Below are 14,115 nucleotides of genomic sequence, written 5' to 3' on the forward strand. Positions count from 1 at the left end.
GCCTTTCCCTTTAACTTGGCTCCGGTGTCCAGCCCCTCGGCCAATACGGCTAATCTGGGCCACAGCATCTCTCTGGGGGATGGGCCTGTCTCAGATTGGGGTGCTCAGGGCTCCATCCCACCCTCCTCTTCCTCGGGGCCACACAGGAGCTGGGATCTTCTCCAAGGGGCACAGAAAGGCAGGGAGAGAGGTCACTGTATGTACAGCAACAGCCCGGCCTGTCCCGCTCCGGGGTCATTTGATTTCCTTGCAGGCTTCCTGAAACAGAATGCTGAGCCCTGTGACGTCCAAAGCTCATTCATCTGCCAGTACCAACGCCAGCCAGGGAAGTGACCGGGCTGAGCCTGCAGGGAGCGCTCCACACCTGGGGTGTGAGTGAGCCGGGCCCTCGGGCAGGGAGCAGCCACTGTGTTAGCAGACACGTCCCAGCCACTCGGCTGCTGCTGTGACTGCACTGAGGGGCCATCCCCTGCTCCCCTCAGACAGCAGAGCCCCTGGCCCCAGCTGCAAAGACCCTTCTCCATCACACCCCTCTCCCCTGGGTCTCTGGGTCAGTCTCGCTTGGCCCCACCCCACCCCACCCCTTCTGCCCTCGGCAATCGTGGTGTCCTGGGCTGATGATAAACTCTCTGCAGCAGGCTGCTCTGTGCATCTCAGATGTGCTCGTCTACATTTCTCCCCCTGCCTGGTGCCAGCCCCACTCCGAGTCGCTGTTCGGGCAGAAGCCTGGCCTGGCTTTCAGGGGATGTGAGGTCTGTATCTGTGGCTGCCATGGATTTTCCATGTGACTGTGGGCCAGTCCTGTACCACCCTGGGCCCTATTTCTGGGGTGCTGATCACCTGGGGGGGAATAACCCCTTCCGAGGGAGACGCCGGTCAGCTCTTCCCTAGAAGTGTCTTCTCCAGGACCTGTCCCCACAGGGATCATATGTAAGGACCTGGCCCCATTCTCAGCTATATTGGCCTGTTCCATCCTGGACAGTTTCCTCCTCGAGGCTGAAGGGGCCCAGGACCCACAGGGTGCCTGGCCATGCAGAGGCTCATGGGAGATTCCCAGACTCCATGGCCCTGGGCTCAGTAATTAAGGTCAGGCCAAGTCTGGTTCTATTCCCCTTAGCACCTCCATGGGGAGGGCAGGAAGAGCTGGGGGAGGAGCCCCACAGCGGAGCAGAGAGGGCAGGTTCTGCTCACTTACACATGCCCCTATCAGCGAAGGGAAGGACCTGCCTGTCCCAGTGGCCCCAGCCCGCCCCAGTGACCCCAGCCTGCTGGGGCGGCCAGGCAAGGCTGCTTCCTGCAGGGGTTCCCAGGCCCAGAGCTGGGACAGGGGCTGACTCCCTCGCACTGTAAATGACCTAGTTCAAAACCACACTTTTGTCTCTTCAAAATTTTGTTCCAGTTTTTGTCAAAATTCCCAAAGGAAACATGTCTGGTTTTCCTCCCCCGCCCCCCGGGGGCGGTGGGGGTGGGAACTGTGCCACTTTTGGGGTTACCCCAGGGGTACAGGGTGAATCACTACCACCTGCTTACAACAGGTGGGAGACGTGTCAGTTCCCACTGGGGGAAACTCGCCCCAAACTACTGGCCAGTGGCAGCACAGACACCCCCTCTGGGCTCTGCAAGGCCCACTCCTTCCTTCCGCAAGCCGGCAATTCCCATACCCCCGTCCTCAGGCTCCCTACGAGAGGCCTGGGGCAGAGAGAGTAAGCCTGTGGCTAAGTCAATGGAGACAGCTGGCTGACACAGTTCTGCTCTGGCCCCGGGGCACAGGTCCCTCCAACCTGGTTGTGCGCCCCACTGCCTTACACGCCAGTGTCCAGTGACTTGACTTCTGGACACATGCCACACGCAGAGCCGCTGCCGCCGAGGGAGCGGAGCCCCCAGGTCGCTGGCTAAGCCTCAGTTCAGCCCCCTCCGGAGCACGCAGCACTAGGTCCTGTTTGAGTAAACAGGAAAAGGGTGGGAAACATGAGGTTACAGGTGAAAGAGAACCATAAAATGTAGCCCGGAGCCCGTACTGACTGACAAGTCCAGTCACCCAGTGGTCGTGTGTCCAGGCCAGAGTGCAGGGACCCACTTTTCAGGGGATGCTCCCCAGCAGAGGGCCCCGTAATAGTAGGATTTTATGTTTGTGTTTTGATAATTTAGAATGAAGGCTAAAACATAATAAGATAATAATGTAGCATGTATTAAAGGTATTGATTTGACCATATCCTGCCAGCCACCCTTTTTGAACAGCAGAAAGGAATGGCCTAATGTGCCATTGGTAGAGATGCATCAGCCAGAATTTGCATGTGTCTGGACTGATTTCAAGGCAGTAACAGACCTTTGAGGGTCACCACTTTGTTGTTGGCTTAGCATTTTAAAATATGTAAAAAAATGCCAGGATTGTTTTTCTTTTGCATTGCAATTTGATGTTCCTGTTCAAAGTGTTCTGTGTAAATCAGTTCTGTGTTGTGTGTGAATGAGGAATGTGTGTTATGAGATAAGTGTGAAGGCCATTGCCGAACCAGATATTCTAGGGAGGAACCGAGAACAGACGCAAGGGCGCCAGATTACAACGCGCCCCTACTGAAATGTCAGAGGAGAGCAGATTGACGACTCTAAAGATGAGACAGGCACCTATCCATGGGGACAAGGTAGCTGTGATCAAAACCAGCCTGGGGTAACTCCCTGAGAGACCTGATGAAAGAACAAGATAACGGATGAGAAGGACAATTTAAGAAAACAAGCACTTGTCAGACAACAATTGATTACAGCATGACAGTGCAAAACTCATTGGTTCCAATAAAGGAAAATCACTATAGAAAGAGGGGCCCTTGCCTTGAAACTTGGGTTGGTCCTGCCAAGACTTCCCCAGAGCGTCATGTCTTGACCGACAGAACTCGGCTCCTCCCTACCCTTGATCAACCTCGCTGGCCACCAGATTGATCCAGACTGTGGACCGGTAACTATAACACTGAGTGGTAGGACTGTGTGTGTGTGTGTGACTGAATGCATATGCTAATTGTTGTATCTTCAATAAATGCGGCATACTGCCTTTTCTCCTGAAAAAGATCCCATGTGCTTCTTATAAGCATAACACCCTCCCATAATGGATAACAGCTTGTGCCCTTTTCACAATCATGGCTCTTTGTGAACTTCTCGGTCCAGAGGGTCCCCCGTTCAGGGTCCTGCCCCAGGGTTCTTTTAGCTTAGTTAGAGCTCAGGCCTGCATCTGGCTCCACCTGTAAACCCAGGGCTGGGCCAGGCCGAGGTTTGGCACCTGTTCTCAGTGTTGGCTGAGTGCTTCCAATGGTTTGGGAACCCAGTAGTCCACGGTATGTGGCTCTAAAGGAGTTTCCCGTACAAACCTGCCATAACCACGACAAACGGCTAGTTCTTAGCTTTTGGTGGAGACCCCACATGACCCCCTGCAGGGAAACCCTGGAAGGATGTTCGGACACAGGTGACATGTACCTGCCTGGGCATGTCTGTGCCCTTCTGCCCCTTGACCCTCATGCAGTAGGGTCAGCAACTGAGCACTCTACAGGCCTCTGCCCTCTTGCCTGGCCAGGGCGTTGGCCACGACGCTCTCTTTGCCCTTGATGCGTTTAATCTCCACAGCTTCTCTTGGAGCGCTGGACAGAGCTGCCGACTTCCTGGTTTCCCCGGGGGGGCTCAACCCTTGCTCCGAGGCCCCACCCCACCCCTTCCCCCAAGGCCCCACCCTGCCCCGCCTCTTCCCGCTCTCATTCCGCCTCTTCCTGCCCCACTCCTCCCCCTCCCGCCAGTGCCTCCTGCACGCAGTAGAACAGCTGATCTGTGGCAGGTGGGAGGCACTGGGGGGCAGGGGGGAGCTGATCGGAGGGGCTGCCGCGGGGTGCTGAGCACCCACCACTTTTTGCCATGGATGCTCCGGGGCTGGAGCAGCCGTGCGTTCAGCGCCTATGGTGCTGTGCTCAGCGCAATCATCGCGGGTCGATGCCTTTCCCTGAGTGAGACGGCGCGATCGGGGAGTGGGACCCTGTGGCTGAAGAGGCAGGGTCCCAGCTGCGTGGCACCCGCATTCTCTACCGGACACGTTCCCGTCACCAGTGTCAGTGTTTTACACAGAAAGGCAACACCCCATCCCACACCCCACTGAACCCCCATACGCAGCCAGAGCCCTAACACCCCATCCCACACCCCACTGAACCCCCATACGCAGCCAGAGCCCCATCACCCCATCCCAAATCCCACTGACCACCATACCCACCCAGAGCCCCAACACCCCATTCCACACCCCACTGAACCCCCATACCCAGCCAGAGCCCCAACACCCCATCCCACACCCCACTGAACCCCCATACCCAGCCAGAGCCCCAACACCCCATCCCACACCCCACTGAACCCCAATACCCAGCCAGAGCCCCAACACCCCATCCCACACCCCACTGAACCCCCATACCCAGCCAGAGCCCCATCACCCCATCCCACACCCCACTGAACCCCCATACGCAGCCAGAGCCCCAACACCCCATCCCAAATCCCACTGACCACCATACCCAGCCAGAGCCCCAACACCCCATCTCACACCCCACTGTCCCCCAATACCCAGCCAGAGCCTGTCACCCCATCTCCCACCCCACTGACCCCCATAACCAGCCAGAGCCCCAACACCCCATCCCCCATCCCACTGACTCCCCACTTCCCAGCCAGAGCCCCAACACCCCATCCCACAAAAAACTTACCCTCATACACAGCCAGAGCCCCCTCACTCCATCCCACATGCCACCGACCCCCCCATACCCATCCAGGGCCACATAACCCCATACCATACCCCACTGGTGCCCCCACCCCATAAACTACCCCCAGCCCAGCCAAGTCCTATTTAGACCAGACTTCCAGGGACCTCCTTCCCAAAGGCCCAGCCACCAGCCCGGCCAGAATCTGCAGCCCCCGTCCCGCCCCTCTCGGACAGAGCCGGACTCCCCTGGGCCATCGGGACGTGGTAGCGAGGCCCAGGCTGGCCCTGTTCCCCGATCTGTCATTCCCCCGGCCTGTGGCGTTGGGGACGCTTGCCCATCTTTCTCCAGGAGCTTCCTTCTGTCTGTCCCCCCCAGTCCCAGGCGGAGTGCATCACCCGGCAGCCAGGCTGGCATTACACAAAGAGCCTTCTTTATCGGTAACATTGAGGGAGGAAATCTCCCTCACCCGCTCCCGTGGTTTTGTGCATCCCCAGGTCCCCGTGGCTGGCTGGGCTCCGACAGGCCCGGCCCCGCCGCAGGGCGAACGCTGGCACCGGAGGGGCAGCCCTGCCAGCTCGCCCGGCGTTCCTGTCCCTGGGGCCAGCCTCACGCGTCCCGGCACCGGGCCGTCGCCCCTCCCACGGTGCGGGGTCAGTTGGCCACCTTGCTGGCAGGAAGGTTGAAGAGGTCTGCGATGTCCAGCATGGCCTGGCGGATGTTCCTCCCGAACCGTCTGGAGTCCTGTGGTGGGAGAGGAGATGGGGTACCGGTTAACACGGGTCCCAGCTGGAGACATGGGTTAGCAGGGGGCAGGAGCGGGGGGGGCAGCTTGAGAAGCCCCAGGCGGGCACAGTTCTCAGGCCCATGGCATTGCGGGGCGGGGGGGGCTGCTGGATGTGGATGTGGAGGGGCCCATCCTGCTCTGGAAGTGGGGGTGCTACAGCAGGACGGGGCGGGACAGGGACGAGGGTCAGTGGAACAGGAGGGAGTCGGAGGCCCCAACAGAGCTCCCCCTCCCCCGCACACACCTCAGCGGCAGGGTGAGGCGGGTCCTGCAACAGCGGCTTCTAAGCCCCACTCGGGGAGTGATCTGCAAACCCTCCCGACCCTCGGCCAGCGTGCATTAGTGGGGAGAGCCTGACTGGCGCTCTCATGCCCCGGACGGCAGGCTTGACCCTAACCCAGCCCCCAGAGCTGCACCCACGCCATGTGCAGCTCCCACAGAAGACGGGGCATCCAGAGATAGATGTCTGCTGGGACAACAGGGAGATCTGGCCCCCAGACGAGTCACAGGACAATGCCCACAGACTGCAGGGCCAGGGGAAGGAGCTACATGCTCGCCCATCTGGTAGGGAACCACAGGGATTGAGGGGCCAGGGACGGGTGGCAAGATCTCTTAGTGGCTGGAGAGTCTGGCTGTTTAGACAGGAGCCGAAGAAGAGGCAATGTGCCAGAGGTAGGAAATGCTGAAAGGACACAAATTGGCAGGGGCAGGATGCTCTCATGTGCTGTCCCAAAACAGAGGAGCCAGGGGACACACAAGGGCACAGACGGGCAGCACATTTACACAGATCAAAGGAAATGCTTTTCTTACACCATGTTATAATTAACCCATGGAACTCACTGCCACAAGGTGCCAGAGAGAGTACAACTTAGTGAGGTTCAAACAAGGGTCAGGCATTGGCCTGGATAACAGAAACATCCCTGCTTAGAATAGGCCTGACAAACACAGAAGGGAAGACCTGCCAACAGGTACGAGCCAGCCCACAACTGAACAGGCTGGGAGACACTTCTCCCAGGGCACATTATTCCAGAATCCTTGCCCCTCCCTCCGAAGGTCCTGGTCCTGGCCCATCAGAGACGGGGCAAGATGGGCCCCTAAGGATGATCCACACTGCCAATTCCCATGTGGCTGTGTGTGGCAGTGGAAACTGGGGATAGTGACTAGCTAAAAGACAGCATGCCCCAGGGAGGGCTCTCAGACCCCGTGTCTCCTCTCAGGGCTGACCTCCGGCTGGCTAGGTGTACCCCAGGGCTCATCTCCTAGGGAGAGTCATGAATGCTGATGGGCCACGAGGCCCAGGAGGGGTTCCTAGCCTGGCACCTATCGGCCAGGCAGTCTGTGCGCAGCCAGGCCTGGGGGGGACTCTGACCGTTTCGGGGCTGGAGAACTTGCTGGAGATGTGGAAAGTGATCAGGTTCTCGCCAGCAATGATGTAAGAGACGCCGTATCCATCGTCAGCCACCTGCAGGGACAGTCAGAGAAAGGTGGATGGAGCACCAAGAGGGAATGCAGCCTGGAGGAAGGGGCTGGAGCCACTGACTGTGGGTGGTGCAACCTCAGTTGGGCCACCCGGCAAGCCAGACTCAGGAACAGCCTTAGGGTGGGTGCCCTGTGCCCGGCTCTATGCTCAGCAAACTGGAGTCATCACAGAATCAGAGAACTGGAAGGGCCCTCGAGAGGTCATCTAGTCCAGTCCCCTGCACTAAGGACTAAGTATTAGCTAGACCGTCCCTGACAGGTGTTTGTCCAACCTGCTCTTAAACATCTCCAATGAGGGAGATTCCACAACCTCCCTGGACAATTTATCCCAGGGCGTAACCACCCTGACAGTTGGGACGTTTTTCCTCATGTCCAACCTAAACCTCCCTTGCTGCAATTTACGCCCATTGCTTCTTGTCCCACCCTCAGAGGTTAAACGAGAACCATTTTTCTCCCTCCTCCTTGTAACAACCTTTTATGTACTTGAAAACTGTTCTCATCTCCTCTCTCCATCTTCTCGTCTCCAGATTAAACACACTCAATTTTTATAATCTCTCCTCATAGGCCATGTTTTCAAGCTCTTTCATCATATTTGTTGCTCTGGACTTTCTCCAATTTGTCCCCATCTTTCCTGAAATGTGGCCCCCAGAACTGGACACAATGTTCCAGCTGAGGCCTAATCAGCACGGAGCAGAGCGGGAGAATTACTTCTCGTGTCTGGCTTACGACACTCCTGCTAATACAGCCCAGAAGGATGTTCTCTTTCTTTGCAACAGCGTTACACTGTTGACTCACATTTATATATGTGCCACTCAGACCCTGCCCAGTCCCAGCACAGGCCGGGGGGCTGGTAGCTGGGTGCTGGGCTGGACAGGTGTTCACGGGCTGACACCCCGCGAGCTGCAGCAATGCCAGACTCCCTGAGAAACAGTAGGGTCTCGCTTGCTGCCCTCACTCGCACGGAGCAGCCTCGCTCCACCAACTGTCCCAGTGGGACTCCTGCCCGCCCAGCCCCTGCAGAGACCAGAGGTGCCCCGTCCCCCTGCTGTACCCAGGGCACCCGCCCGCCCAGCCCCTGCAGAGACCAGAGGTGCCCCGTCCCCCTGCTGTACTCAGGGCACCCGCCCGCCCAGCCTCTGCAGAGACCAGAGGTGCCCCGTCCCCCCTGCTGTACCCAGGGCACCCACCCACCTAGCCCCTGCAGAGACCAGAGGTGCCCCGTTCCCCCTGCTGTACCCAGAGCACCCGCCCGCCCAGCCCCTGCAGAGACCAGAGGTGCCCCGTCCCCCTGCTGTACCCAGGGCACCCGCCCGCCCAGCCCCTGCAGAGACCAGAGGTGCCCCGTCCCCCTGCTGTACCCAGGGCACCCGCCCGCCCAGCCCCTGCAGAGACCAGAGGTGCCCCGTCCCCCTGCTGTACCCAGGGCACCCGCCCGCCCAGCCCCTGCAGAGACCAGAGGTGCCCCGTCCCCCTGCTGTACTCAGGGCACCCGCCCGCCCAGCCTCTGCAGAGACCAGAGGTGCCCCGTCCCCCCTGCTGTACCCAGGGCACCCACCCACCTAGCCCCTGCAGAGACCAGAGGTGCCCCGTTCCCCCTGCTGTACCCAGAGCACCCGCCCGCCCAGCCCCTGCAGAGACCAGAGGTGCCCCGTCCCCCTGCTGTACCCAGGGCACCCGCCCGCCCAGCCCCTGCAGAGACCAGAGGTGCCCCGTCCCCCTGCTGTACTCAGGGCACCCGCCCGCCCAGCCCCTGCAGAGACCAGAGGTGCCCCGTCCCCTCTGCTGTACCCAGGACACCCGCCCGCCCAGCCGCTGCAGAGACCAGAGGTGCCCCGTCCCCCTGCTGTACTCAGGGCACCCGCCCGCCCAGCCCCTGCAGAGACCAGAGGTGCCCCGTCCCCCCTGCTGTCCCCAGGGCACCCACCCACCTAGCCCCTGCAGAGACCAGAGGTGCCCCGTTCCCCCTGCTGTACCCAGAGCACCCGCCCGCCCAGCCGCTGCAGAGACCAGAGGTGCCCCGTCCCCCCTGCTGTACCCAGGGCACCCGCCCGCCCAGCCCCTGCAGAGACCAGAGGTGCCCCGTCCCCTCTGCTGTACCCAGGACACCCGCCCGCCCAGCCGCTGCAGAGACCAGAGGTGCCCCGTCCCCCCTGCTGTATCCAGGGCACCCGCCCGCCCAGCCGCTGCAGAGACCAGAGGTGCCCCGTCCCCTCTGCTGTACCCAGGGCACCCGCCCGCCCAGCCCCTGCAGAGACCAGAGGTGCCCCGTCCCCCCTGCTGTACCCAGGGCACCCACCCACCTAGCCCCTGCAGAGACCAGAGGTGCCCCGTTCCCCCTGCTGTACCCAGAGCACCCGCCCGCCCAGCCGCTGCAGAGACCAGAGGTGCCCCGTCCCCCCTGCTGTACCCAGGGCACCCGCCCGCCCAGCCCCTGCAGAGACCAGAGGTGCCCCGTCCCCCCTGCTGTACCCAGGGCACCCGCCTGCCCAGCCCCTGCACCCCCTGAAGTGCCCTTCCTAGCCTACATTTGCCCACGTACCCACCCCACCCACCCAGCTGCAGCCCCATATGCTCATACCCTGCCCAGACACAGCACGGGAGCCCCAGGGTGGGAGTAAAACTCACTGGGCCGAAGCCGCCTCCGGAGGAGACATGATCCTGGTTCTTCTCCATATCAAACATTTTGATCTGTTGCTGGGGAGTCTGACTGGTGGAGAGACGCCAGGGCTCAGCCAGCACCTGCACAGAACCACTCTCCGGTGAGCACCATGCCCTTGCCAGCCCCACCTCCCCTCCAGCGCGGGGCTCCGAATTCTGCAGAGACCTGAGCTGGGCACGGAGCCCAGGGCCCTCCCTTCCAGAACCCAGCACTGCCCAGAGCCGAGCTGCCAGCCCATAGCCACAGCCCAAGGCCCAGACTGACAGCCGCGGCACAAAGGGTGTTCACGCCTGGATCCCCGGCTGAGTCTCGGCTCTTGGCCCTTTTCTGGCTTTTTGTAAGAGCCCCCAGTGCCACAAGGGCAGAAATGGACACGAGCAGTTTCGCACGGGGGGGAGGTTGAATGGGGTAGGCAGATGCCAGAGGGGAGCTCACAGGCTGGGCCAGCTTCTGTCTATCCCGGTCCAGAGGCAGCCTCCTGCCAGAGTACGTGAACACGAAGAGACCAACACGGCTCCGGCCCTCTCTTCCCAGCTTCCAGGAGAAGGAGCTCACTTGGTTTGTGGGGCGTTACCAGATGAGCGTGGGTGAGAGGGTGTTTGTACACTTGTCAGGTGGGGTAGGGTGTGCGCGTGTGTAGAGAGGGGTGTGCATGGACTGTGTGCTGTGTGTAAGGCATGCTAGGGTGTGCGTGTGTGTGTTAACCAAGATTGGACCCAAGACCGATCCCTGAGGAACTCCACTGGTAACCTCCCTCCAGCCTGACAGGTCACCTTTCAGTGTGACCCCTTGTAGACGCCCCTTTAACCAGTTCCTTAGCCACCTGCCAATGCTGTATTGAAATCCAGCTCGATTAGATCTACTGCATTTCCTTTGTCTAAAAAAACAGGTGTCTTCTCACAGAAGGAGATCAGGTTGGTCTGGCATGATCTCCCTTTCGTAGAACCAGGTTGTATTTTATCCCAGTTACCATTTACCTCTATGTCCTTAACTACTTCCTCTTTCAGAATTTTTTCCGAGACCTCACATGCAGTTGACTTCCAGGCCTGTAGTTTCCCAAATCACATTTTCCCCTTTCTTAAAAATAGGAACTATCTTAGCAATTCTCCGGTCATAGGGTACAACCCCCGAGTTTATAGATTCATTAAAAATCCTTGCTACTGGGCTTGCAATTTCATGTGCCCGTTCCTTTAATATACTTGGATGGAGATTATCTGCCCTCTGTAATTTAGTCCCATGAAGCAGTTTGCGTTTGACTTCCACCTTGGATGTGGTAATTTCTACTTCCATATCCTCCCTCCCATTAGCCAGCCTGCCACTGCCCCTAAGCTCTTCATTACCCTCATTAAAAACAGAGGCAAAGTATTTGTTAGGTGTTGGGCCAGGCCTAGATTCTCTTTAATCTCCACCCCATCCTCAGTGCTTAGCGGTCCCACTTCTTCTTCCCTTGTTTTTTTTTTATTTATATGGCTTGAGAACCTTTTACTATCAGTTTTAATTCCCTTTGCAGGGTCCAGCTCTACTTGGCTGCTGGCAGTTCTCACTTTATCCCTACACTTCCTGACCTCCAAGAGGCAGCTTTCCTTGCTGATCCCTCCCTTCTTCCACACCTTGTAGGCTTTCGGCTTTCTCTTATCACCTGTTTGAGATGCTTGGTCTGCAACTCTTCCCTACGAATGTTTTCCCCTTGCTTGGGATGCAGGCTTCAGAGAGCTTCTGCAACTTTGATTCAAAGTGATTCCAGGTCTCCTCCACATTCAGATCCTTGAGTTCTTCAGTCCAGTCCACTTCCCTGACTCATTCCCTACATATTTTTAGAGTTTGATCTTCTGAAATCAAGGACCCTGGCTGCAGATCTATTTTTGCTTATCCTTCCATTTAGTTTAAGATGAATTAGCTTGTGATCACTCGAACCAAGGTCGTCCCCTGCAACCAGCTCTTCCGTGAGCCACTTCCCAGTACAAAATCTACAATGGCATCACCTCTTGTGGGTTCAGTGAGTACCTGGGGAAGATGTCTGTCAGCCACCACAGCCAGGAATATCTGGGCTCTGCCATTATTAGTAGCGCTTGTCCTCCGGTCTGTACCTCGACTCTGTGGTACTCACTCCACCATTTCTTTACAGCCTACTCATCATCAACACGCAGTGCCACTCCACCACCTTTGCCTTTGTTTCTGCCTCTGCTGAACAGCACGTGCCCATCAATACCTGTGCTCCACTCATGACTAAGGCTACGATTTAGCCACGGAAGTCACAGAATCCATGACTTCCAGTGACCTCCGTGACTTCAGCCTGCGGTGGTCGGGAGCTGCATGGTCCCCCACCCCCAGCGGAGGCAGGGAGCTGTGGGGTACCCCCGGCACCTCTGGCGGCCCCCAGAGCTCCAAGCTGCTGCAGACGGTGGGGGAACCCCTGAGTCCCTGGTGCCTGCGGGCAATGGGGGAACCCCCAAGCCCCCACCGGCAGAGGACCCCCGGCCACCAGCAGGGAAACCCCTGAGGTCCGGCCACCACAGGCAGCACGGGAATCCCTGATCCCCCAGCCACCGTGGGTGGCGGGAGAATCCCCGAGCCCCTGGCAGAGGGCCCCCGAGCCCCCGGCTGCCATGGGCAGTGGGGGAATCATAGAATCATAAAAGATTAGGGTTGGAAGAGACCTCAGGAAGTCACCTAGTCCCACCCCCTGCTCAAACACCTGTGTTGCTAGAGTAGATATGGGGACAGAGTTGGCAGCGGGGTTTGTTACAGGGCTTGGTTCCTGGGTTAGTGTTTCTGTGGCTTGTAGTTGCTGGTGAGTATTTGCAGGAGTGGTAACACACAAAAGCCAGTGGGAGAACACTTCAATCTCTCTGGACACTCAATAACAGATGTAAAAGTAGCTATACTTGAACAAAAAAACTTCAGAAACAGACTTCAAAGAGAAACAGCAGAACTAAAATTCATTTGCAAACTTAACACCATCAGTCTGGGTTTGAATAGGGACTGGGAGTGGCTGGCTCACTACAAAAGCAATTTTCCCTCTCTTGGTATTAACACCTCCTCATCAATTATTGGGAGTGGACCACATCCACCCTGACTGAATTGGCCCTGTCAGCACTGGTTCTCCACTGGTAAGGTAACTCCCTTCTCTTCATGTGTCAGTATATTTATGCCTGTATCTGTAATTTTCACTCCATGCATCTGAAGAAGTGGGTTTTTCACCCATGAAAGCTTATGCCCAAATAAATCTGTTAGTCTTTAAGGTGCCACCGGACTCCTCGTTGTTTTTGTGGGAGACAGTGTCAAAAGCTTTGCTAAAGTCAAGGAACAACACATCCACTGCTTTCCCCTCATCGACAGAGCCAGTTATCTCATCACAGAAGGCAATCAGGTTGGTCAGGCTTGACTTGCCCTTGGTGAATCCATGTTGACTGTTCCTGATCACTTTCCTCTCCTCCAAGTGCTTCAAAATGGATTCCTTGAGGACCTGCTCCATGATTTTTTCAGGGACAGAGGTGAGGCTGACCAGTCTGTAGTTCCCCGGATCCTCCTCCTTCCCTTTTTTAAAGATGGGCACTATATTTGCCTTTTTCCAATAGTTTGGGACCTCCCCCGATCGCCACGAGTTTTCAAAGATAATGGCCAATGGCTCTGCAATCACATCTGCCAACTCCTTTAGCACTCTCGGATGCAACGCATCCGGCCCCATGGACTTGTGCACGTCCAGCTTTTCTAAATAGTTCTGAACCACTTCTTTCTCCACAGAGGGCTGGTCCCCTCCTCCCCATGCTGTGCTGCCCAGTGCAGCCGTCTGGGAGCTGAGCTTGTCTGGGAAGAATATCCAAGCCCCCGGCTACCACGGGCAGTGGAGGAACCCCCGAGCTCCTGGACCGCCACCAACGGGGTACCCCATAACTCCTGGCCAACATGGGAGTCGGGGGCACCCCACAGCTCCCAGCCCCCGCGGGCAGCAGGGGACCCCCGGAGCTGCCGTTGGCAGGGTACTTCGTAGCCCCCAGCTGCTGCAGGCGGCTCCTAGCCCCTGTGCAGCTGCTCCACAGACACTGAGGGGACCCGCAGATCCCCTCACCCGTTTTGTCAGGGATATTTTTCGTAAAAGTCACGGACAGGTCACGGCGTCTGTGAATTTTTCTTTTTTGCCCGTGACCTGTCCGTGACTTTTACTAAAAATATCCATGACAAAATCTTAGCCTTACTCATGACGACTATTCCCCCTTGTTTCTGTTACCCCTAGAATACCTGCTTTCACCGCCTGCACAGTCGTTCTACCTCGTCCACCTGGTTACCCAGGCTCCTTGCTTTGGAGTCAGACATCTTAGTTGTTTCTGCTTGGCTTCGCTCAGATTCCTCCCCCAGCTGGGCACAGTCATTCTGGTGCCGGTGTCGCCTACCTGGCTGCTAGGGTCACTGGCAGGGCAACTATCTTTCCTCTTAATGTCCCTTCCGCTCCCCTCTGCTGTTCCTTTCTCCATTGCCATACCCTC

General features: G+C 57.8%; 1 protein-coding gene across 1 annotated transcript in view; it reads right to left on the minus strand.

Annotated features, from left to right (window-relative positions):
- Positions 1 to 5,360: 5,360 nt before the first annotated feature.
- CPT1B (carnitine palmitoyltransferase 1B) overlaps positions 5,361 to 14,115 on the minus strand; it is a 33,153-nt gene continuing 24,398 nt past the window's right edge. The window contains 3 exon segments of the mRNA XM_077807462.1: positions 5,361 to 5,450; positions 6,863 to 6,955; positions 9,598 to 9,711. Coding sequence (XP_077663588.1) covers positions 5,361 to 5,450; positions 6,863 to 6,955; positions 9,598 to 9,711 — 297 coding nt within the window.

This window comes from Eretmochelys imbricata, chromosome 1 (genome assembly GCF_965152235.1).
Source record: "Eretmochelys imbricata isolate rEreImb1 chromosome 1, rEreImb1.hap1, whole genome shotgun sequence".
Classification (NCBI taxonomy): domain Eukaryota; kingdom Metazoa; phylum Chordata; order Testudines; family Cheloniidae; genus Eretmochelys; species Eretmochelys imbricata.